Raw genomic sequence first — 23953 nt, 5'->3', positions numbered from 1 at the left:
CCGCCAAGAGTGCAACAGAGACAGAGCGACGAGACGACTTTTCTGAGTCGCTCGGGCTGCCGCGCTGGCATTCCACGGGTCACGGCATAGCACCCCACGCAACAGACTTGCACTGCAGCGGCGACACTTTGCAGGTGCCTTTACTATCTTTCGAATGAGCCCGCGTACTACCCCGTATAAGAAAACCAAACGAGTATGAACCGAGAGATTTGAAAGGGAAAAGAAAAGTGCAGTTGTGAAACGCGACGGATCATCTGCTTTCATTAACGTTCGTTGAATGAGATTTTTTCTTTCTTTCTGGGGTAATGGGTACTCGAAAAAAGACAAAAGCGGATGTCATTTTAATTTGTACTTTAATAATTCTGTTGGGTGGTTTTCACAGTGATCATCGTCACTGGAAAATTAAGTAGGCATTTTCATATTACTGCAACGTAAAATCACAACCTAATACATAATGAATTCATTGTTAGGTAACATTCTTTTTCAAACTTGATGACAAAACAAAACAAAAATTCTAATTACACAGTCCACAAAAATATGTACAAATCAATGTACACAAAGATTATGTACAAAAATACTACTAAAAGACTCTGCAGTCGTCTCTTAGAGCTAAAACTCTACCAGTCAGAAGTCCAAAAAATTTCTTGAACCCTCATACAAATATTTTAGCGCTTGTGATTGCTTCGAGATGATGAACAAGAAGATGTGGGACAGTTTTGTAAATTTTTAGGTACTGAGTAGAAGTGGTCATTCACATGGCTTCTATCATGGGATGCTACTGTATCACAATTTTGACCCACTTAATTTTTTGCCGAGTCAGAATCAGTTTTTAAAATATATATTTCACTAATTTGGGTTTCTACCTGGCATAGTCATAGAGATGATCAAAGTTATAATCTTCAATATAAACTTGTTCACAAAAGTCATACAAATTAAGTTTTTTTGACTCACAAAAATCTCTTATTTTGGTCCAAATTAAACTGCTCATAAGAAGCGTTAATTTTTAAGCACTCGAAATAAAATGTTTCATACTTGCAAAACCAAAAAGAATAAAAAATGTGTCTTCCAAACATGGAAGAGACACCATCAACGCATCATTTACATTTTTCAGTGAGCAAGCACTTATCAGCACATGGAATTCGGTGGTAAGATTAAGAGCAAAAAAATCATCATACAGTTGAATGAAAACTATTTCTAACAGTAGAAAACTTTTGAAAACAAATTGACTGATATCAAACATCAATATCACAAAATAGGAAGCAATAGTGGCAACATACCTTTGGCTTTAATTACCTAGAATGAAATTCTGAAATTTGATGGATAGGTCTCAAGGCATGCACCTCAGTACAGTTCAAAGTAAGTAGTATGGCATAGTACAAGTAACTGAGAAAACAGAAATAAAATCAAAACAAATTTGAATCTAACAAAAATCAAACTAACTTTGGCACAAAAAAAGTTGTGAATAAAGTGGACTTGGTTTGGACGGAGAAAATGGCATGAACTTTACAAAAAGCCTCGTAAGTCAAATAAAAAAACTAATTAAAACGATATCTCCTTTAAAAAAATGTTTACAAAGGCAACAACAAAACAAAGGAACAGATAAATGCCTTGACAGTATTTCATAGATGTGCCACAACAGTGTTGATAAAACAGCATTTACCAAAGCAAGTACATTGATTAAGATGAGCTTGAAACTTGAACAGGACTAGTCTAGTGAGTGGAAATGAGTGAAACATGATCAAAAAGGGTACAAATGCACCTTGAAAGGAAAGTACTGATTATCATTCTTGCTTCTCTCCTCTTGTGTGAGACAATCAAGAATATAATCCCTTAAGATAATCATTATAAAAATTATATCAGCCTTCTTACATTGATAGAGAATCTTCATCAGCTGATAAAACATGTGACGATTCTATAATTATTATAAGATAAATAAAGCTCCAAATTGTAACAACATTTGACATGCCATTTTAACAGAATATTACTGGCAGGTCAAGCTGGCTATGCCACATGCAACACAATGGCATAAGAAACAAAATATAATTTAACTTATTCTAATCTAAAAAGAAAATAATATCACAACTCAGCATGTATCAAGAGAATCTTAAGACATGCTTGTCTTAATCCTGATAAAAATTCACATTTTTACAAATATACAAGAAAATTTCTTGAGCATTTATAAAAAGTATTTACAAAGTTCAATGTTTTAAATAAAATGAGACTAACATTTTCCTAGGTCCTGATGTCATACTGGTGTCTCACTCATATCCTCGGTATCTTTCCTGCAATAGAAGACGTTTTCATTAACAACCAAAAATTGAGTGTCAGGAGAGAAACTGTCATCTACTGTACAAACCACATTTTAAAAAAGGAAGTACTTCATTTCAAATCACTACAAGCACACATTCAGCTTAGAAAAAAAATTATTGGAAGCGCACACCCAATATATCATGTCCGCACCTGAGTAAGCCATCTGGTCTCATCCCTGAATCCATATCAAAGCAGCAATGAGAAAAGAAAGAACCCGTAAGATAGAGTACCAGTAAACCATTTCCATGTGTGATAATTTTTCTGTGTACAGTACTCACTCAGACTCTGAAATATTTGACGATGTCAATGTTCCTGGGTGGTGAAGAGGACTAGGTGATCCACCGCCTGTGCTACCTCCTGGCATACCTCCTCCATTACTGAGGCCAACATTTGGCATTTCATAATTATTACTCAGGCCCATGCCCAAATTAAGACTCATAGATCTACCACAATGATCTTCTTCAGCTGTAAAAATAATAAAAATAAAAATCTTAAAGCTTGGGCCAGAACAAATTTAATCGCAACAGAAAGAGTTAAATTATAAAGTACCTGTCGTACCTGTGTATGGGAACAAATACTTTTCTCCCATGTGAATTTTTTCCTCTGTCTCTGACCCAACATCTCCTAATTCATGAAAGTTGTCTGAAGAAGACATCATTTTGTTCAAATGTGGCATTGGTAAAGGGCTTGGTGACGCTGAAGTCTTTCCCTGGTAATCTTTGTAGTAGTGATCAAGATCTGTTAATCCAGACCACTGATTGTTGCGTAGACTCATGCTATCGAGCATACTGTTGGCCGTCACATATGTGTCTGGAAGTTGGCTGGACCATCGTGGGGCATACATGGGCTTCAAGTTAGGGAACAGTGAAGCTTTGCTCACTATATTTAGGGTAGGAGGTGGTTGGACCATATCTGTGGGAGATACATCTCCTTCTGCAATTGGGTAGATATTTGGCATGTAAGTTGATGCTTGTATCGACTGAGGATTGGTAATTGCAGTCTCAGCAGAAGTTGTTGAGTGGTTTGACACACCCAAGCTTCTATGCCTTCTATTGCGACGTGAACTGGTGTGATGCGAACTTTCATCTTCATCACTGCTGTGGCTTGAAGCAAGTTCCAGACTTCTTCCATCAGCAGATGCTTCCGAATCTGAATCTGATGTATGTCCTGTGGTGGTGCGCTTGTCTGTGTTGCTTGGTCCATCTTCAGTGTCTTCATCATGACGCCTTAGCTGGCCACCTGTGATTGAAGAGTCATAGCCTCGTAGATATGAGGGCAGCTCAGACCCTGAATTATAGTTGCTTGTGGAGGTAGAAGTGTTGGTATTTCTAAGGTGTCCATCACTGCGATAAGGACTGCTACCTGTCTTTGCAGTTGAACGTGAAGTTGTGCTCGAAGTAGATATACCAATGTTTCGTCTTAAAGACTCCATTCGAGCGCTATTTCTATAAGCTAAGGATGATCGCTGGAGAAAGAAAATTTCAGAAATTAATAAAAGATCTAATTTTAAAATATTTATAGGGAAACAGAGGAGAAAAACTTACTGGCTGGGTCATGTGGTTGACTGGCTGGCACGTTTCCTCAACTAGGGGAACCTTTTTGCCCATACATCTCAAAACAGTTATTCTGAGATTCTTACGTACTCGCTCATTGATGAAGCAATAGCCAACCAAGCAGAAGAGAGCGTGGAAGAATACTGCTGTTGCTAGGCCATATGACACAATGGGTAACCTTTCACTAACAGCCAAAACAGCTAAAACCCATGTAGCTCCCAATAGAGGAAGTCCTACCACGGAAAGCCACAGTAACGTTCTGAAATAAAAAGAAAATTTAATTAAAATCTGTGTTTTTTCAAGGCAAATTTTTTAAAGAAAACAGTTTAAGTTGAGTGCATACCTTAAATTTCCAAATGCCATTATGTGGTCCTTTAGGGTGAACGCTGCTCTGATTGCCATGAGAAGAACTATCAGATTTATAACGACAGCACAGCAAACTGGACCGATGAGGCTCCACACCACAGATTCATACAATGACAGCCAACAGCTGAAAAAACAAGGAAAATAAAATTCATATTCACCGAGTCAAAGAAGAAAATTAGTCCAATATTACTTTGAGGCTGTACTCACAAGTAGAAGTTTCCATATTGATCAGCACGGACACCAACAGCGAGACCGACCAAAATTGCTGGGAATCCATAGCCAAGAGTGTAGTAGAATCTCATGGGTCCATGATTTATATCTCTCATTTCAGTAAGCATGCGGTACAAATGGACTGAATCAACCAAAGCCCAGGCAAATGCCGACAGCCACAAGTAATGGAGTGACATGGCCGTCATCTTGCAGGCAAACTGTAACAAAACCGTTAAAAATATGGTGAATAAATTTGAATGTCAAACAAGGAGCTTTAATGGACTTGATGTAAGAACCCCTACCTCATGCATAACGAGCGAGCGTCGGGCCTTCAAAGCGAGGAAATAGACGACTTCAGCCAGGAAAACACAGAAGACCAGGTTTTTATGGATGGAATTCGAGTTGGTTTCAAGACCACGTATGAATGCCAAAATCAGTAGAGCGGTCAGCAGGAGGGGCAAAGCCAAGGTGAATCCCAGCCAAGTGGCGGCGTCTTCGACGTCAGACGGTTCAGGAATGTACTGCAAAGAAAAAGAGACCAGATGTGATTAGGTTTCAATCGTGGAAAGGGTTAGAGGTTTTTTTCGCATTTTCATTAGCGATTCGCTACTCACGTCCATGTCGACGACGTCCACCAGCACGGCGAAGGTGGACAGGTGCGAGCAGGTGCAGTTGATGAGCACGGGCAGGCGCGCGCCGCCGCGCCAGGTGGTGGCTTGCTGCACCTCGGTCTGGCAGCCGGCGCGCGACCACTGGCCTTCCCTCCAGTACACGCACTGCGGGTTGGCGCGCGCGCCCAGCGCCTGCAGCTGCGGGTCGAGCCACAGCCGGACGCGCACCGGGGCGTGGAGGTGGCCGCCGAGCGGCTTGTAGGCCGCCTTGTCCTTCTCGGCCTCCTTGTCCTTGTCGCCGCCGGGGACGTAGGCCGCCAGCGACACGACGGGGGAGCCGACGCGCAGGTCCACGCCCCAGCGCCGCGACACGGTGTCGTCGTAGTGGCCCGGCAGCAGCGGGCCCAGCGTGCGGTACTGCACGTAGCTCAGCACGGCCTGGCCCACCGCGGCGGGGCTCTGCCGCGTCGACGTCTCCCCCAGCCCCGCCGCGCGGATGCCCAGCAGCGACAGCGGCACCATGATCTGCGTGTAGGGGTCGAACTTGCGCGGGTCCTGCCGACAGCGAGGGGAAAGGTTAGCTCCAGTTCACACCCGCCGGCACAGGCTGCCTGGGGCTTCCCCGGACTTACCTGCAGGTAGTTGTTGTACTTGGGGAACACGACGACGGGGGTGCCGCCGCCGGCGCCGGGGCCGCCGGGGACTCCAGTGAGGGGCAGCAGCGCGGGCTGCAGGAAGTCGGACGTGTCCGGGATGATGACCTGGCCCGCCTTGGGCTTGTCGGTGTCGGGCCGCGGCGTGGGCGGCGCGTCCCTGCTCACCGAGTGCGACTCGTAGCCGAACAGCGACTCGGCCGTCACCACGTCCAGCCCGAGCACCACGTTGTCCGCCACGATCTCGAACGGGTTGGTGTACGTGTCGCGCTGGCTGCGCGTCAGCATGCCGATGTACTGGTCCACGGCCACCATGACGTGCTCCGCGGTCTCGCCCGTCAGCTCCGAGATGCGGTCCCAGTGCGCGGCGTTGTCCGGCTCCAGGGCCTTGCTCACGGCCTGCACGAGGTGCGCGATGTAGTCCTTGTCCTGGCTGTGCGTCAGGTTGAGCCCCGTCATGCCCAGCTCGTGCGTGAGCAGGCGCCGCGACAGCTGCTCCGCGATGAGCACGTCCGAGCCGTGCAGCTGCTGGGTGCGGTTGACGGCGCGGCCCAGGTCCGAGGCCACCTTGACCGCCACGAAGCTGTTGATGCTGAGGTCGCCGCGCTCCATCTGGCCCAGCACCCTGCGCAGGTCGAGGAAGGCGTCCGAGGTGCAGTTGAAGAGGTCGGGCTCCTGCCAGCCGCCCATGGCGTCGTCGCACACACGGCTGGCCTTGCCGTGCGAGTGGCCGGGGCAGGACTCGATGACCGTCATGCCGAACTTGGTGCGCTCCCACCACATGCCGGCGGCGAAGCTGCGCGGGCAGCCGTCGTACACCACCTCGCAGCCCCGCAACGTCACCTCGGCGTAGGGGTTGGGGCAGGCGTGGCAGGTGCGCCCGATGACGCCGGCCCGGCAGCGGCACTGCCCCGTGGCCGCGTCGCACTGGCTGCTGTACGAGCCCACGGCGTAGCACGCGCAGTCCAGGCAGCGGTCCGAGCCGTCGGGCTGGTAGTGGTTCTCGCGGCACACGCACTCGCCCGTCGTCTTGTTGCAGTCGGGGTTGTATCCGCGGTCCACGGGGCAGTTGCACGGCCCGCACACCGGGTAGCCCCACCAGCTGGTCGGGCACGGCTGGTCCACCTTCACCTCGCAGTACTCGCCGGAGAACTCGGTGGAGTTGCAGCCGCACGTGTAGGCGCGCGGGTGGTCCGCGGTGTTGGCGGTGGGCGTGCAGCGGCCGCCGTGCTCGCAGGGGTTGAGGGAGCAGGTGGGCGCGCAGGCCGAGCCCACGTAGCCCGCGTTGCAGGTGCACGCCGCGCGCTCCCAGTGCGCCTCGCAGCGGCTGTGCGGCGGCGACGCGGCCGCGCTGGGGCAGTGGTCCGTGGCCAGCGGCCCCGCGCACGCGTCGCCAGTGCCGCAGCCCTCGCCGACGTTCTCCTTGACGTTGGGCCGCTGCAGGGCGGACTGCGGGGTGCCGATGCGCACGTCCTGCACGCAGCCGTCGAGCCTGGGGAGGGCGCTGGCCTCGCTGGCGGGGGTCTCCGCGTCCGGGCCGCCGATGAGGATCTTGCCGACGTACAGCCCCTGCACCTTGGCCGGCAGCGCGCCGACCACGCTCCGCTGGCCGTGGTCCAGGCCCAGCCACACCTCGCCGGGCAGCCAGCGCACGTCGACGCGGTGCCACTCGCCGTCCGCCACGCCGCCGTGCAGCGCCACGCGGTCGCCGTGGTACGAGTACACCAGCGCGCCGCCCTCCAGCGACAGCCGCGCCGTGCTGTTCTGCCCGATCTGGATGCTGACGAGGAAGGCGTCCTTCTGCAGCGTGCGCAGCGACAGCGAGTTGAGCCAGGGCAGCTGGATGGGCCGCAGCAGCGGGTTGAAGGACAGCACGCCGTCGCCGCGGAACCGCCAGGCGGGCTTGATGGGCTCGCTGCAGTCCTTGGAGCCCCACTTCTCGTCGCAGTCGCACACGAAGGTGCCCCAGCCCTCCTTGCAGCGGCCGCCGTTCTTGCAGGGGCTGGACGCGCAGTGCGCGCGCTTCTCCGGGCAGCCCGCCACCGTCCCGTTGTCCGCCACGAAGCCGTTGAGGTCCACGAAGGCGTGGTCCACGTGCAGGTCCGCGATGCAGCCCGTGAAGTCCTTGGAGCGCACCTGGAAGTCGGTGGTGGGCAGCGCGGGCAGCCCGCCGACCTGCAGCGGGCCCGTCAGGTCCAGGAAGCGGTGGCACGTCTCGGTGGGCTGGTCGCAGCGCGGCTCCAGGACCTGCTCGGTGCGGTTGGCGCACGCCCACGCGCCGCCCAGGTCCCTGCCGTGCTTGATGGCCAGCATGGTGTCGCAGTCGTCCACCGAGAGCGTGGCCGTCTTGTTGTGGTACGTGATGGTGACCGAGTGCCAGCGGCCGTCGCTCACGCCGCCCGGCCCCGGCACCGCCACCGAGGTGCGCGTCACGCCGTCGCCCAGCGAGAAGGAGAAGTGCAGCTCGCCGGCCACCACCTCCAGGGCGATGAAGTCGTGGCGCTCGTTGTACCTGGGAACGGAAAGGAAAGGTTGGCGTCAGTCGGCCGCGGGGCACAATCGCAAGCAAAGCGGTTCCGCGCTGCTCCACTCACCGTCCGTTGTAGAGCAGCAGGCCGTCGGGCTGCAGCGTGGCGAAGCGCAGCCTGACGTGCAGGCGGTGGCGCTGCCGCAGCGCGGGGAACGTGAGGAAGGCCGAGCGCGTGAAGGAGCGCGCCGTCAGCTCGCACTGCTCCGTCCGCCAGTCCGTCGGCAGGGTGCACTTCTCGCAGACGAAGCCGCCGCGGATGAGGGGCGCGCACACTGACGGCGGCCGGCACAGCCCCGGGGAGCAGCCGCCGCCGCCGCCGCTCGCCAGCGCCGTCTCGCAGTGCACGCCCGTGAAGCCGGCCGGGCACACGCACGTGTAGCCGCCCTCGCGGCGCACGCACGCGCCCTCGTTCTGGCACGGGTTGGAGTAGCACAGGTTGACCTCGCGGTCGCACAGGTAGTGCTCGCGGCTGCCGGTGAAGCCCGTCGGGCAGCGGCACGCGAACGTCGTCACGGGGTAGATGGGCCGGAACAGCACCGTGTCGCTGGCGATGAAGCCGGACGCGTTGCCGAACTTGAGCACCGTCAGGCACTCCTCGTAGTTGAGGCACGGCTCGCGCACGCACAGGTTGTCGTCGAAGGGGAGCACCTTGACCGTGGCGAGGCGCGCGAGGATGGCGCGGTTCAGGTAGACGCGCTCCTGGACAACGAGAGGCGACGTGCATTATCATGTAATGACAGTGTAGTGACAAGAAAAATTTGGGGGTGTCATACCTGCAGGAACTGTGGGGTGTAGTACTCCTCGCCGCCCACGTCGGGGCGACGCGCGCTGAAGCTCACGTTGAGGATCTTGGCGTTGACGTCCGTGTCGTCCTGCACGCTGAAGAGGAACACGTTCTCCTTGGGGCAGGGGATGATGGCGGCCAGGCCCTCCACGAAGAAGGACAGCAGCGGCGACAGGAAGGCCTCCTCGGTCATGTCCTCGAGCCGCACCGTGATGGAGTTGAAGAGCATCTCCTCCGTGATGAGCCGCACCTGCAGCTGCATCACGGCCTTGACCTCGTTGACGCCGTCCGAGACGGACACCTCCATGGAGGCCAGCTTGGGCACGTTGGTGTTGAGCAGCGGCGACAGCGTCAGGTGGCCGGTGCTCTCGTTCAAGTGCACCAGGTTGGCGTTGTTGCCGCTCAGGATGCGGAAGCGCAGCTGGTCCGACACGTCGGCGTCGACGGCCGGGATGCGGCCCACGGCGCCCGACGGGAAGCAGTCCCTGAAGTTGTTGAAGACGACCTGGAAGTCCTTGAGCCGCGGCGCGTTGTCGTTGACGTCGGTCACCATCACGTCGACGTGCACGTCCGTGCGCAGGGGCGGCGACGCGGCGCGCACCACCAGCTCGAACTTCTTCCTGGGCGACTCGTAGTCCAGCTCCACCATGGTGATGAGCGCCGCCTTGGCCGAGCCCGGCTTGGTGACGAGGGAGAAGCTGGCCGAGTCGTCGCCGCCGATGATGGAGTACTGCACCTGCGCGTTGACGCCCTCGTCCGGGTCCTTGGCGTAGATCTCGCCCACCGTGGAGCCCACGGGCGAGTTCTCCGCCACGTACATGATGAGCTTGTCCGACTCGAAGGCGGGCGGGTTGTCGTTGATGTCCTCCACCTTGATGGTGACGATGACGGAGCTGGAGAGCGCGGGCGAGCCCCTGTCGATGGCCAGCGCCTCGAGCTGGTACACTGCCACGCTCTCGCGGTCCAGCATGCGGTTGGTGCGGATCACGCCCGAGGTGGGGTCCATGACGAAGGGCTCGTCCGTGCCCGCGCCGCTCGGGTTGAGCGCGTACCGGATCCTGCCGTTGAGCCCGGTGTCGTCGTCCGTGGCGGTCACCTGCGGAAGGACAAGCAAGCGTCAGCTAATTGCAGGGGTAATTGCAGGGCCTAACGAATCGTGAGGGAAAGGCGGGGCTTTTTGCTGGACTTTTTACAGGGAATCGAATTAGACGTTGTTTACTTACCTGCGCCACGCTGGTGCCGATCAGGGCGTCCTCCGCCACGCTGCCCGCGTACGCCGGCTGCTTGAAGGCCGGCGCGTTGTCGTTCACGTCGGCCACCATGATCTCCACGTCGGTGGTGTCTGACAGCGGGGGCGCGCCGCCGTCGCGCGCCGTGACGGTGAGCAGGTAGCCGGAGACGGTCTCCCTGTCCAGGGGCTTGGCGGTGATGACGGCGCCGGTCTGCGGGTTGATGGTGAACTCGGGGCTCTCCTTGTCGCCGCCCAGCGAGTACGTGATCTGCGCGTTCTGGCCGACGTCGCCGTCCGTGGCGCCCACCACGAGCACCGTGGTGCCGACGGGCGCGTCCTCGAACACGGACGCCGAGTAGGGCGCGTTCTCGAAGATGGGGGCGTAGTTGTTGGCGTCCGAGATGTTGACGTAGACGGTGGCGGTGTCGTGGCGGCCGCCCGAGTCGGAGGCTGTCACCTCGAGCACGAAGCGCTTCTCCTGCTTGTAGTCCAGGGGCTGCGCCACGGTGATGAGGCCGCGCCCGTTCTGCGTCGTGATGGCGAAGCGGCCGCGCAGGTTGCCCGCCGTCAGCTCGTAGTGCAGCCGGGGGTTCTCGTCGCGGTCCGTAGCGGTCACACTGGCCACCGGCGTGCCGGGCTGGTCGTCCTCCGCCACCACGGCGTTGTACTCGCGCGGGTTGAACACGGGGTCGTTGTCGTTGACGTCCTGGACCGTCACCACCACGCTGGCCGTGGCGCTGCGCGGAGGGGAGCCCCCGTCAGCGGCCAGCACCACGAACTGGTACTTGCTCTGCTCCTCGCGGTCCAGCTCGCGCGTCGTGTAGATCCAGCCACTGTTCTCGTCCACGGCGACGGGCAGCTCCTCCGTGGAGCCGCCGCCCGAGTCCCTGGGGCCGATGCTGTAGTGGATGGCGGCGTTGTCGCCCTCGTCCGCGTCGTACGCCTGCACGCGCACGATGCTGTACCCGGTGGGCACGCTCTCCAGCACCGACTCTTGGAACAGCGAGGTGTAGAACCTCGGCACGTTGTCGTTGACGTCCTTGACGTTCACCAGGAGCTGCGTCGTGTTGGAGCGGCTGGGGCTGCCGCCGTCCTGCGCGCGGATCACCAGGCGGTAGTTCTTGATGACCTCGTAGTCCAGCGGCTTGACCAGCGTCACCTCCCCCGACATGGTGTCGATGGCGAACTGGCTCTGCGTGTTGCCGCCGATGATGGCGTAGCGGATGGCCGCGTTCGGGCCCTCGTCGGCGTCGGTGGCCCTGCGGGAGCAACATGCATTAGTCCAGGGCGTCATTTAAAAATTGTCATATTTTAGCGGGCGAAACAAACACTTACTTGACGTGGGCGATGACGGGGTTGCTGCTCCAGGCGACGTCCTCGGGCACGGTCACGGAGTAGGAGCGCTCCGTGAACTGGGGGTAGTTGTCGTTGTCGTCGAGCACGGTGACGAGCACGGTGGCGGAGCTGGAGCGGCGGTCGGCCAGGGGCACGGCCATGTCGGTGGCCACCACGACGAGCGAGTAGCGCTGCGTCTTCTCGCGGTCCAGCGGCGCGCGCGTCGACACCGTGCCGGACTTGGGCTCGATGCGGAAGGTCTCGGGCGCGCCGGCCTCACTGGGCTGCTCGCTCTGGATGGAGTACTCCACCTCGGCGTTGCGGTCGATGTCCTGGTCGGCGGCCTTGAGCGTCACCACGGTGGAGCCCACCGGCACGGACTCGCGGATCGACGCCTCGTACTCGGGCATCTCGAACACGGGCGAGTGGTCGTTGGCGTCCAGGACGTTGATCTGCAGCGTGGTGGTGCCGGAGCGCGGCGGGAACGAGTCGTCCACGGCGGTGACGCGGAAGTAGTGCACGTCCACCAGCTCGCGGTCCAGGCGCGTGGCCGTCGTCACCACGCCCGTCTTGGCGTCGATGCCGAACATGCCCTGCGAGCGCGCGTCCAGCAGCGACGTCATGGAGTACTGGATGGGCGAGTTCTCCGGGTCGCGCGCCTTGACGGCCGCCACGATGGCGCCCTCGGGCCGCTCCTCCATCACGGACGCCAGGTACAGCGCCTGCTCGAAGTACGGCGACATGTTGCGCAGCTCGCGCCGCACGCGGTGCGCGATGTCCGAGTCGTTGAACTTCTGGTGGTGGAACACGATCTGCGGGGAAAGCGGTACGGTAATTAGAGCAACTCAATTGGCAGGGGAATGAATGGTAAAAATAAGCTATTTGAGGTGCAAAAATATTAAATGCCAGTTTTTCTTCTGTGTGCTTAAACCCGAACTGCATTCCACTCCACAGAGTCCCGCGTCCGGCCTGCGGCCGGGGGGTCGCGGGTTCAAGTACTCGACCTTCCGGACGTCATTTTTTGCCCTTCCAGGAAAGTGCGCCGGCAGCGGTGCGCGCATGGCCGCATGGCGCTTGAATTAATGCCTTACGAAAGGTGAAAGGTGTTGGCCTACCTTGAGGCGGTGCTCCGTGGCCGAGATGAGGCCGCTGCCGCCAAGCTGGGGCCGCGGCCAGCTGTGCTCGCCCAGGCTGGTGTTGCAGATGAGCTCCAAGTGCACCGTCACCTTCCACAGCGGCTCCGTCAGGCAGACGCTCTCCGCCGCCACCAGGTCCCCCGCCTCGAACTCCATCTTGAAGCGCGGGTCGGAGACGTCCACGTAGCGGACGTCGCAATTTTGCACCTGCGAATAGGGAACGGGATGATTAAACGACAGTTGGATGGCCTGCGAACAGGGCGAGGGCGCACCTCGGGGCGAACGCGCTGACGACGTCGTGCTGCTGGGGCTGCGCCGGGGCTGCGCCGGCCACCCATCGGCAGCCATCGGCCGCCCGGCCGGGCCCACGCCCATCGTTTCCTCGACGTTTAAACGCTCGTCAGCGAGGTGTCAGGGCGGTTCGGGGCCGGGGCCGAGGCCGGTCGAGGCGCGAAGCAACGTGAGGCCGACGATGACTATCATCTTTTAGAGCGTGGACGCCGCGGTCCGCGCCGTGCCGTCCGGGCCTTTATCCGTGAGCACGTAGAGCCCTGGCCGTCGGCTGGGGCCCCAGTGCGTGAGTACAGGTGCGTGTCAAGTAATTTAGCGGTTGAGGGGCCTCGAGAAATTCTGCCGCGGCGATGGCCGATGGCTTGGCCGGGTCGCTGGGTGCGAGGCGCGCTAGGAATCCTGGCCATCGGACGCCGTGCCCAATGACCGCCACCCTGGCGATACCCCGCGCGAAAGCCCGGGGTTTCAAATAACGCACGGGGTATCGAACGTTCCTGCTTTTCTTTCTGTCTTTCCGCGGCGGACGCGGCGAGAAAAATGGTCAAATGTTTTTACCGTTGGCAATCACGCGAGGCCGGGCTGTCCGAGGTGCACGACGGCGTCCCGACGGCACGGCCATTCGTCTCCCGGACACCTAATCCAACCGACGCTCGAAACAAGAGAAATAATGGATTTCCTTTTTCGATTAAATGCCGCGTCGCGTTGCCGGTGATGGTGATGGCACGCCGGCACGGCACGTCGCGCGGACATTTTTCGTGAAGCTCCCGCTTCATTTTTTTCTCCCGGCGAAACAGAAACAGTATCCGCGGGTCGTGAAATCCGGGGGAACTTTCTAAGCCGGCCCACGCCGGGCGGGGCGGGCAGTGGCGTGGCGGGCCGGGACTGCATGGCCCGCTGCATGGCCCGGCCTGGCCTCAAATTAAATGAATTCCCTTCGCGCAATGCCTCAACTGATTGGCTGCTTTGCCTGGCGCTGGCCTCTGATTGGTCACGACCACGACGCGCGGAGCGCAGCGCGCAGCCTCACGCCGCGCTCCGCGGCTCCGCCAAGAACAACAACGAGTGCCTTGCCTGGCCCTGCCTGGCCCGGCCCGGCCCAGCCCCGCGGCCGCGGCGCCGCTCTAGACCAGCCCGCCCAGCTTTCAGCCGCCTTCGTCGGGCCGGGCAAGGCAGGCAGCAGACACAGCCGTCGGCACGGAGATCTAAACGCAGCGGCGCCACTCGCACGCAGTCAATCCACGCCAAGGAGGAGGGAAAAAAATGAACCGACCAAAAAAGTCGAGTCATTTCGGCATTTTGATGTGACGGACTGCCATTTGACTATTTTGCGGCCTCGTGTGTTCGCAGGGCCGCGGCGACATCTATCCGCTCCCTGTCCTCGCGGTCCCGGGTTCGAGTCCCGATCACCCCAGGACGTCGTGAAAAGCCTCGGCGGGGAGATGGTTTTAGACGAGCGTCGGGTGTGGAGTGCAAAACGCGGAATGGGTCCCCCGCGACTCTTGCGGCGCTACGCGCTTCGCCTCCATGAAGGCCGTGAAGGTCCCGGGCTGGTGGCAGCGACGTTTCGCGGGCGACGCGAGGCGTGCATAAGTAATAGTGCACGTCGCAACGGCCGGCCCGGCCCATTTGGCGGCCTTTAAAGTGCTTGCAGTGTAGCTGCGTAGCGCCGCCGCGGTGGCGGTGCGTGGTGGCGGTGGCGCGCGGTGCCGGCGCACCCCTCCCCTCGGCCGGCACCCCGCTATGACTCATGCACTGCTGGGGTGTGAGCGCTCGGCCTCCCCTTCCACCCCCGGCAGCAGGCCGATTCCGAGAAGCGTACTCGTCGCTCTCGCACTCACGGGGCGTCCCGCGTGGGTGCGAGAGAGACGGAGCGCCTCTCGGAAGCAGCCTGCGGGGCGGCACGGCGACGGCCGTCTCCGAAGCGGCCCCGCATCCCGACTGGAGCGCCGGGCGGGCCGGGCGCGTGCTCGCAGTGCAGTGGCGGCGTCGACGTCCCCGAGGGTGCCGTCGACGAACGCAGTTCCGGGGTGGGGTAGGATGCCGGCCGCGCCGGCCGCGCCGGCCGCGCCGCCCGCGCCTCGCCGGGGTGATGTCATGATGCCCTACTACACACCATGCACCCGATCCGCTGCCGGCGCTGTCTCCCTCACACCCCTGTCGGACGCCGGGACCAGCCGGGACGCCCCGCGAGTGCGAGAGAGACAGCGCGACGCTGGCTACCATTCCCTACCGCCGCCCCGCCCCTCGACGGCGTCCTCTCCTCTCTCCGGCGCCGCACCGCACCGCGCTTCCAAATCGAGGCGCATGAATATAATCGTCTGTCCGATCACTCAATGCCGGCTTGGCGCGGAGCACTGCGCCCTCCTGCGCCCCTCGTCGGCGAGGTGGACAGGCAGAGACAGACGGCCGGGGTTTCCGGCGGCGGGGCCCTTGGAGTTCCGAGTTTGCTTTGGACGCGGCGAAACTCGGCGTCGGATCGAACCACGCGGCCCTGTGCGTTGCTTGGAGATCGAGGTAGGCAACCCCCGCCGGCTCCCGACAGAGGCGCTCGCCGGGCTGCCTATCCAGGAACCGCAGGCGCGCGAGCGGCGGCGGTACAAGTCACTTTGTGGCGAAGAAGGCCGTCACCGCGACAGCGAATCGGACCACCGGGACGGCCGGGACGTCGCCAGGCTCATCCCGCGAGTCCCTAATTCGCAGATGACTCCCCGGGGACGACGCGCCAGACACTCGGAAGAAAGGCCAGCAAGACCGGCACGCCGCCGCCGCCGTCCTGGCTGTCTTGGAGCTCATCTCGTAATCTGTCGGGAGGCACCGCGGTCGTTACACTGTTCCACCCAGCGCTGATACGGCGACAAATTAGTCCGAGTCGGGTAGTTGCAGCGGCGGCAGGGCAATGGAGCAAAAACGCGAAACAGCAAAGGCGGGCCGGAAAAAATAATGAAAATGTTGGTGGGAATTTGGCGTCCGCGCACGCCGAGGAGCCCGAGGAGGGCAACGTCCTGCCTAAGTGCATAAAAACACAAAGAACAAAGGACGGCGGCATCGCCGGGGCGGCGCGGCGCGGCGGACCCCCGCTACGACATCACCGCCGTGCCGACGCCGTGCCGACGCCGCCACTACGGGGCTCTCCTGACTTCGGCGCCGCCGTCGCTACGCGCGTAATTTGAAATGTTGGCTCCGCAAACGCGAAAACTTTGGCAGCCAGATGCCAGACTCCGCGCCCCGCCAAGCCCCGCTTGTTTGTGTGTGGGCGCCAACAGTTTGATCACAGAGACAACACGGTGCCGGTGTGGAGGGGGGGGGGGCACGCGCCAATAAATCCAAGCGGCATAAAAGCGGCAGCCAATCGGGTGCCGAGGCGAGGAGAGTACAGTCCCCCGCAAAAGGGGTCCCGCCGAAGAACATGAAAGTACGACCGAAGCATAGTACGTCTTTCCGACAGTGTAGGTGCGCGGTGCGCGGGTCTCCAGCAGCGTCGTGAAAAGAACAAAAATAAAAATAGCACGCCGTCTCGGGGGGACTTGGTTCATTAATCCAGACCGCTGACTGTGGCATTTTTTTTCGGCCGCCGTCCTTCTACGTCCTTCCTATCGGCTCAGCACTATTTCTCCCAGTACACAACGGTACCGTGCAGTGCCTGTGGCAGTGCCGTGCCATTGTTGCCCCCGAAGGGCTCGCCGGGCTCGCCACCCGCACAAGACTGAGGGCAACCCGAGGGCCCCGCCAGTGCTCCGAAGATAAGCCCCGAGAAAGGGTGAGGGCATGAAAAGGGAAGGGGGGACGTGTTAACCAAACCAGCCCTTCGCACCCTAGGGCCTAGGGCGGCCTAGGGCCTACACGGCCCGCTCCAAAGCCCTTCTTTCATCGCGTGCATGTTGGTAGGCCCGGGCCGGGCCTCGGCCGGGTCGAGCGAGAGCTTTGCTGCGCAATGCCGCGCTGCCCCGCGGCTAGGCTCAGGCCGACCAACACCTCCGAGAGGAAACAGGGTTTTCCGACCGCTTGAGAACCCGGACCCAATTAGCACCTCGTGGGTGCCTCTCTGTCCCTCTCTCTGTGCCCCGGGTTCAACTCCCCGCCCCGGCGGTGTACACCGCAAGCCCGCCGGACTTTGGGCCAGGCCGCTAATTTTGAGAAGGGATCGGGTAAAGCCGGGTATACAGCCTGCTACAACAAGTCCAACACGCACGCCAAAGTTCAGCGAGCGAATTTGTAGAGAAATAATTCTGCCAAACGTACACCTGTCTCTGCGTTCCCCCTTCCCCTCCCCGTGTGATCTACACGAACAAAACAGAAAAAAAACAACACACAAAAAAAAAAACGGCGAAGCATTATGTTGAGCTTGTGAAGCAAAATTCCGTTTTGTTTTCCCTCCCCCACACGGACTGCCCTTGCGACAGCTTCCTCCGCTCCGCAGCGTGGAAAATAATAAACCGGGAAGCCGGCGGCGTGGCGGCGGCAGGTCTCACGGAAAACTTTTTTTTTTTTCATTTCCTTTTTTTTTGCAAATGCGCGGCCGTGTCTGAACCGCAGCCAACGCTGCAGAGTGCTAAAAAGGCGAAACACTTCCCCCGCAGGTCTAACGCCCTCTCGCCGCCCCCGACGAGCCGCTCCGCCGCCCCCGGGAGGAGGCCGTGTACGCCGTGTACGCCACGACCATCCCGGCCTCCCCTCCAGGCTGTTTGGACGACGGCACGCCCGCAGGGGTGCGGTGGTGGGGCGGGGCGGGGCGGGGCTGCGTCCGAGGGCGTTCCGAAGGCGTTCCCTCCCTCTCGGCACGCGGCGTTTTAGGTAAATGAAGAAGCCGTGGCGTTCCGGGCGCGTCCGAGGCGGGGTGGGGCGGGGTGGGGGGTGGGGCAGGCGTGCGCCCACCTGGCTGAGTCACACACACCCTCGACGGCCCCTCGGCCCCAGGTCCAAGGCGCCAGCCCCGCCATCGCCTCCACTGCACCGGGGAGGCGCCCTACACCCTAAAATGCTCCGCGCCCCGCACCAAGGAAAAGCCAAGCGCCCCGCCGCGCCGCGCCAACCAAAGCGACGCCCCTCCGTTTTCGTTTTTCATTCCGGCCGCGGGAAATGGGAAATCGCGGCGACGGCTGGTTCTAATCCGCAGTTATTGCTTTTTTTTTCTCGCTCGCGTTGGGGCGGACGACACGGCGCCACCTGTTTAATAATCGGTCTGAATTCAGGCTCATTCCGCGCGGGCGTCTCATCGCTCTGTCTCTCTCGCACTCTTGGGGTGTTCCGCAGGGGTGCGAGAGAGACAGAGACAGAACATTCGGCATGGAGGACGACGTCCATCCGCCAGCGCAGCGCCGCGGGCAAAAAAGGAGCCGGCCGTCGCGGCTTCTCCGTCTCTCTCGCACTCACGGGCCGCGTCGGCGTCCCGCTGGGTGCGAGAGAGACGGAGCGACGGACGGCCCGGGCCCAGACCGCGGACCGCGTCCCGAAACCGAGCCGCTGCGGTCGCGGCGTCTGCGTCTTCCCTCATGTCGTCCATATCGGTCCGCGATGAGTTACGGTGTAGCGCCGCCGCATGGCCGTGGAGAAGGGGCGGGGCTACCGCACCACTAGAAAGTAGCCGCCGGATCGCCTACAACACCGCTCGACGAAAACTTCAACTTGGGTGCCTCTATCTCTTGAACGGTGAGTGCTAGAAAGGCCTCACGTGGGGCGTCTTGGCTGTTCAATTCGATTTTCTAGTTTCGCTGTCTTGAGATCAACACTCGTAAAAATTGGATTTGTCGTGAGATGACCGATTGGTTGGTCGCGGTGACCGCGTGGACCGGACACCTTTCCGAAACGCAATTACGAGTTTCTCCTTTTGAAAAGAAGTGACACCGCGGCGTGTCCAGCGTGATAGCATCGCATGGCCTGGCCGTCCACTCGTTCTCGTGAGAGTGGCGGTGCGGCGGCGCGCATCTCATTGGGAATGATAATCAAGGAATGCTCTACTCACCACGGTGCTGGGCAGCAGGTTGCGGATGCGACACACGAGCTGGCTCTGGCGCAGGCAGATGCGAGTCCAGTCGGCGGCCTCGGCGCTGGGGATGGCGTAGGACGCCAGTGTCTCGCTCACCCAGCGCTTGGCCTCGGACACCTTGACGTGCACCCGGTTGAGCGCCACGTCGGCCTCCTCGGCCTCGTCGGCGAGGTCGATGCTGACGAGCGGGTCGCGCTCGCAGCGCCGGCCCGACACGAAGACGCGCAGCGGCAGCGAGTAGTAGTCCACGGGGTCGGCGACGGCCACCGAGTCCACGTGCAGCGTGAAGAGGTTCGGGTAGTACACGGCCGTGCAGTCCAGGAAGTTGCGCAGGCTGATGCTGCCCGAGGCCGCGTCCACGCGCAGCAGGCGGTGCACGAAGGACGCGCTGCGGTGGTTGTTGATGGTGTAGGTGCGCTGGCCGCGGCCGCCCAGCGACGCGTTGAACAGCACATGGCCGGGCGGGTCGTCCTCGGTGGCGATCAGCAAGTAGGCGGCCGAGAGGCGGCAGGCCAGCAGCACGGCCGCGAAGGCCAGCCACGCCCTCATGCTGGCCGGCCCCTGCTGGAAAGACGACAACGGTAAGGCCGCGGACGGGCAGGCCTCGGCCACCGAGCCCCGCCGGCCCGCCAGCGAGGGGGATGTTTTGGGTGAAAAAGCGTCGGACACTCTGACCCTGCCTTGGCTGGCTTCACAGCCCTCCACCCTTCCCCGCCACGTCGTGCCACGTCACTGTATTTATGGGCTCGCCGTCAAGCCGTGCAGTTTGACTGACCGCGGCGCTTGATCCGCACGCACTCTCCACGCTCTCGCCGGAATTTGTACTTGTTCCCCCGCCGCTCCGCCGCTCCGCCGCTCCGCCGGGCTTGGCCATCCGTCTGACGGACAGCCCGCCCGGGACGCTCCTCGGCAGCCTCGGCAGCCTCGGCCACGACGAGGCACTTGACGTCGCGGAAAGCAAGCAGCAGCACGGCGGCCGCGGCGCCGGGAGGCCATTTTTTGCCCTTATCCGGCGCAGCAGTAGATTGTGCGGCTCTTTCGGAATTACGATGACACTTTCGCATGTTTCACTGTCAGCCCGGCAGAGCAGCAGAGCAGCAGGCGGACGCCTCGGTGGAGTAGGCGGCGGTGGAGCGCACGGGGGTGGATCAAGTTGCGGGGCGGGGCGGGGCGGGGTGGGTGGTGTCGGGCGGGGCGGCTTCGAGCGTGCTGCACTACACTGCAGGCGAGCGAGCATTTGCAAAAGTTCACACAGGCTGTGTGCCGCTTCCGTTGCGTGCGAGTGCGCCCCCCCCCCCCACTTCCCCCCTTTTTCCAACCCCGTTCGTTCCTCGCGCGAGTCCCCGCCCAACAATAATGACTCTAGAAAAGAAGGCGGCGGCAGTGCATTGTGGGGCCGGCCGGCGAGCCGCGGCAATAGCGTGATTGGAACACGCGGAAGACACGTTCGGCGTGGGACACACACTCACACACACACACACACACACACACACAAACACACACCGCCGCGGGGCGAGCACAATAATAATGTTTTCTTTTTTTTGCCGTCCTTTTTGCTGTACTTTCTTGCCGCAGTTTGGCGTGTGCAGAAGCAGAGAAAGACACGGCGCACTTTTGTTCGGCCAGCACTGCGCTGAAAAATGATGTGCCCCGCAACGACGTTTTGACTAGCTGGGAAAAAAAGTATAACATTTAAAAAAAAAACATGACAGCATTTTGTTTCTTGGCCTGAACAATTTCCAGCCTGTCTAACTCGAGGTCTAACTGGCCTTGCGGCTGTGCTGTGCGCTTTTGGTCCCCCGTTTCTGGGCGAGTGTGCGCCGGACTTGATGTCCAAGGGGTTTTGTTTCAAGAGAGCAAGTTACTCTGGTTTTTGCTGCCGGTGGGGGGAGGGGGAGGGAGAGGGGGCGCTGTCCAGGACGGGAGTGGCTGGAGGGACCTACTCCTTTGGAACGGGACCGGCGAGTAAGGAGCCACACAGTAAAATGGTCGGGTGATAAAGTTGTCACCTCGCCAGAAAAACAATTCCAGGTCGCGCGCCGCTGATCCGGCGGATTCCTTCGGGGACTATGGGAGCGAAACAAGTTTGGCAGGGCGGATTTCGGTGTCGGGTTTCTTCCCCCAGACGAAATTAAGTGAAGTGAGCCGTCTCTCGGGACTTTCCTGTCGATCGCAGGGAGCTCAGAGGCTTCCGAGTCCAAACCTGCATGTGTCGATTTAGTCAGAACGACATTAAAATGGAAATATTCTATGGAAACCGATCATATTAATTTGTTTTGACAGAGTAATTTATCTCAATCGCATTCTACAGCACATGCCTTTAGCCTGGGACGCAGCGTCTAGAGTGACTGCGAAATAACACGAGGTTTCTAGCTCACGTCTTCGAGTCGAATGAGACCACGGCTATTAGTTTCATCCTGTACAGCCAGAGCAGCTCAGAGGTCCCAAGCGCCCGCAAAGGGTCCGGACGCGTTTTGAGCTCCAGAGTCGCTAAATGGGACTCGAACTGGACGTGTGACCCCACCAATGGATTGCTCTCGGAACGAGGAATCCATTGGAGGGGTCACATGCTCGGTTCGAGTCCTGTTTAGCGACTCTGGAGCTCAAAACGCATCAAGAGTTTTGGCCGCCTGCGCCGGTCTGACTGTCCGCCGCGCATGTAAAATGGAATGGAGCCACAGCAGTGCACCTAAATCCCGTCATTACTGCCAAGGGCTCTGAATGGGTAAACAAGGGGCCGGCGACGACAGGTCTCGCGGCGTTGTCACCCCAGCCGGCCCCTTATGAACTGGCGTCGACCCGAAACCCTCCTGGTGTGCTTAAAACTTTTAAGGTCAGTCCCGTGCCGCGCCGCGCTGCCGCGTGAGCGGAGTACAAAAGGAGCTGCTCGCATGAGTACACATATCGACCGAGGGGTGAGACGGCGGCCAGGGCAGGGCAGGGCAGGGCAGGGCAGGACGTGACGACGAAGGGATAAACTAAACCCGGCTCCCCAAGCCGCCGGGGCAGCACGGCAGCACGCCGGCGAGCGAACAGGTGGCGGTGGCGTCTCAGGAGGGGGGCCAGGGCCGGGGGCCAGGCCGCGCCGTGTGCCCGGGGCCCGAAACTAGACTGATTCCGAGTGCCGTCGCTCTGTCTCTCTCGAGCTCAAGGGGCGTCCCTGTAAGTGCGAGAGAGACGCAGCGACGAAAGCGACTCTCGGAGTGTCTGCTCAAGGGAAGCGCCTCAACAGGCCCACGCAACACCGCAGCGTTTTGACGGGCGAATAGTTTCCATTCTAATCGCACGCACACCGCTCGTGCCGTGCACTGGCTGGACTGTCCTTTTTATTTCCTTAGCGTGGAGCAGGACGGGAGGGGGGGGAGGGCAGGTAGACTGCAGGTAAGGCAATTAGTCTTGCAGGCTTGCAGGTGCGCCAGGCCGGCCGGGGCAGGTCGTCGGGGAGGGCCAGGAGGGCCAGGAGGGCCAGGACCTCGGCGAGGTGTCAGCGGGACTCGACTTGGGCCCCTCGGCGCGGCGGTCTCATGGCGCGGCCGGGACTGCGGACTGGCGTAGCCGCCGTAGCCGCGTAGCAGGTCAACGCTCGGCGCTGAGCCGCGCCGGCCGCGCCGGCAACCAGGTAGATAGGGGGGCAGGGGGGCGGGGCCGGGCGGCGGGGTCTTGGTGGCCGGAGGCAGATATTGAGGTGAGCCGGCGAGCTGCAGGATTCCGGCCGGTGCAGCGCTGCCACTCGCGCGCCGCGTTTCAAAATAATCCAAGCAGGCGATGCACTCGTAATCCACTGGGTATCCACTGGTAATCCAGGTCGGTGGCGACACAACAACAACAACAACAACATCACACACAGACACTCACACTGCACTTGTGACACTAGTGACCATGGTCGGGGCGCGCTCTTGGCGGCGCGCTGCCGTCGGCGCGCATCGAGGGGCGTAAGACTCTGAGAGGCGCGGTGGCGGCGCGGCGGGGCAGTGCGTTGCCGTGAACGCGGAGCGCAACGCGGAGCGCGGAGCGTCGCGGCGTGGAGGCGCGCTACACGCGGCGAGCGAACAGGCTGGCGAGCCGGCCGGGCGAGGACTGAGTATGAGAAAATCGATGCGGCAATGGAAGGGTCCTCGGCCGGGCTGGCTTTCCTCCGGAGCGTTAGCCGCCGAGCCGGAGCGGTGCGGAGCGGCGGCAGGGTGGGCCGTGGGCCAGCCAGCCGCCATGGCAGCGCGGCGCGGCGGCGAGGCGCGGGGAGGCGCGGGGAGCGGGGACGCCGTGCGGCTTCCTCCCCTCCCCCATCCCCAGGGACCCGCCGTCGGCCTGCCTGGCCCGCCGGAGCCGGGACCGGAGCCTTTAGAGCAGCCTGGCCGGGCCGCGGCGAGCCGGAGTCAATCCGCCTCCCCTCCCCTTTCCACCCACCCCTCGCGCCCCTCGCGCGTTGCCGGCGTCCTCGGGAAGGCGGCTCGGCGTCGGCACCGTCGGCTCCAAGGAAGGCTTGCGCCTGTGCCTGCTTCGCTTGCTCAAGAGCCCCGGCAGGGCCAGGCTTGCTAAGCCGCACGACGCTCTTCGCGACGCCGGCCTGACAGCCTTTGTTGGCACGCCCAGCCAGCGCTGCCAGCGCTGCCAGCGCCCGTCGTTCAAGTCTCCAGGTCGCTGGCGGCGGGGCGGGGCGGGGCGGGGCGGGCCGATGTGCTGCGGGGGCGACGCCGCCACACCGCCGTTCTCATGCCCGGCCGGCCGCCTCACCTGCAGCGAACCTTCGCCGTGCTTGGCAGCGCGGCGGCCCGTCAAAGCCTTCGCCATCGCTTTCACGTGTTCTAGGACGAGGGCGGGGCGGGGCGGGGCGGGGCGGGGCGGCGCCCTTCCCTCAAGCGCGATTCGCGAACGCCGCGTTGAACCGAAGCAGCCCAGCTCGTCCGTATTGGCGGCACGTTCGGGGCCTTTCCCTTTCGCTCGTCAAGTATTGGCATTGTGT

General features: G+C 60.2%; 1 protein-coding gene across 1 annotated transcript; it reads right to left on the bottom strand.

Moving 5' to 3' along the window:
• Positions 1-1554: 1554 nt before the first annotated feature.
• On the bottom strand, positions 1555-22917 carry LOC117645007 (protocadherin-like wing polarity protein stan). Its single transcript, XM_034384878.1, has 17 exons — positions 22849-22917; positions 18970-19554; positions 12699-12926; positions 11584-12395; positions 10241-11507; positions 9007-10113; positions 8298-8932; positions 5683-8215; positions 5054-5605; positions 4742-4960; positions 4437-4657; positions 4207-4353; positions 3855-4122; positions 2869-3775; positions 2589-2775; positions 2461-2485; positions 1555-2282 (listed from the first exon to the last, which is right to left on the bottom strand). Exons 2-17 carry the CDS (start codon positions 19540-19542, stop codon positions 2259-2261), a joined length of 9705 nt encoding a protein of 3234 aa, XP_034240769.1. The 5' UTR covers positions 19543-19554; positions 22849-22917; the 3' UTR covers positions 1555-2258.
• Positions 22918-23953: the final 1036 nt, after the last annotated feature.

Source organism: Thrips palmi, unplaced genomic scaffold (assembly GCF_012932325.1).
Source record: "Thrips palmi isolate BJ-2018 unplaced genomic scaffold, TpBJ-2018v1 HiC_scaffold_18, whole genome shotgun sequence".
Classification (NCBI taxonomy): domain Eukaryota; kingdom Metazoa; phylum Arthropoda; class Insecta; order Thysanoptera; family Thripidae; genus Thrips; species Thrips palmi.
The sequence above is the reverse complement of the archived record's forward strand: the minus strand, read 5'-3'. Positions and strand labels throughout refer to the sequence as shown.

Coding starts and splice junctions, on each gene's coding strand:
- LOC117645007 (XM_034384878.1), bottom strand. CDS start 19,542: ATGAGGGCGTGGCTGGCCTTCGCGGCCGTGCTGCTGGCCTGCCGCCTC. Junction 12,396..12,698: donor CCACGGAGCACCGCCTCAAG/GTAGGCCAACAC, acceptor CTTTCCCCGCAG/ATCGTGTTCCACCACCAGAA. Junction 4,961..5,053: donor TGGACGTCGTCGACATGGAC/GTGAGTAGCGAA, acceptor TTTTCTTTGCAG/TACATTCCTGAACCGTCTGA.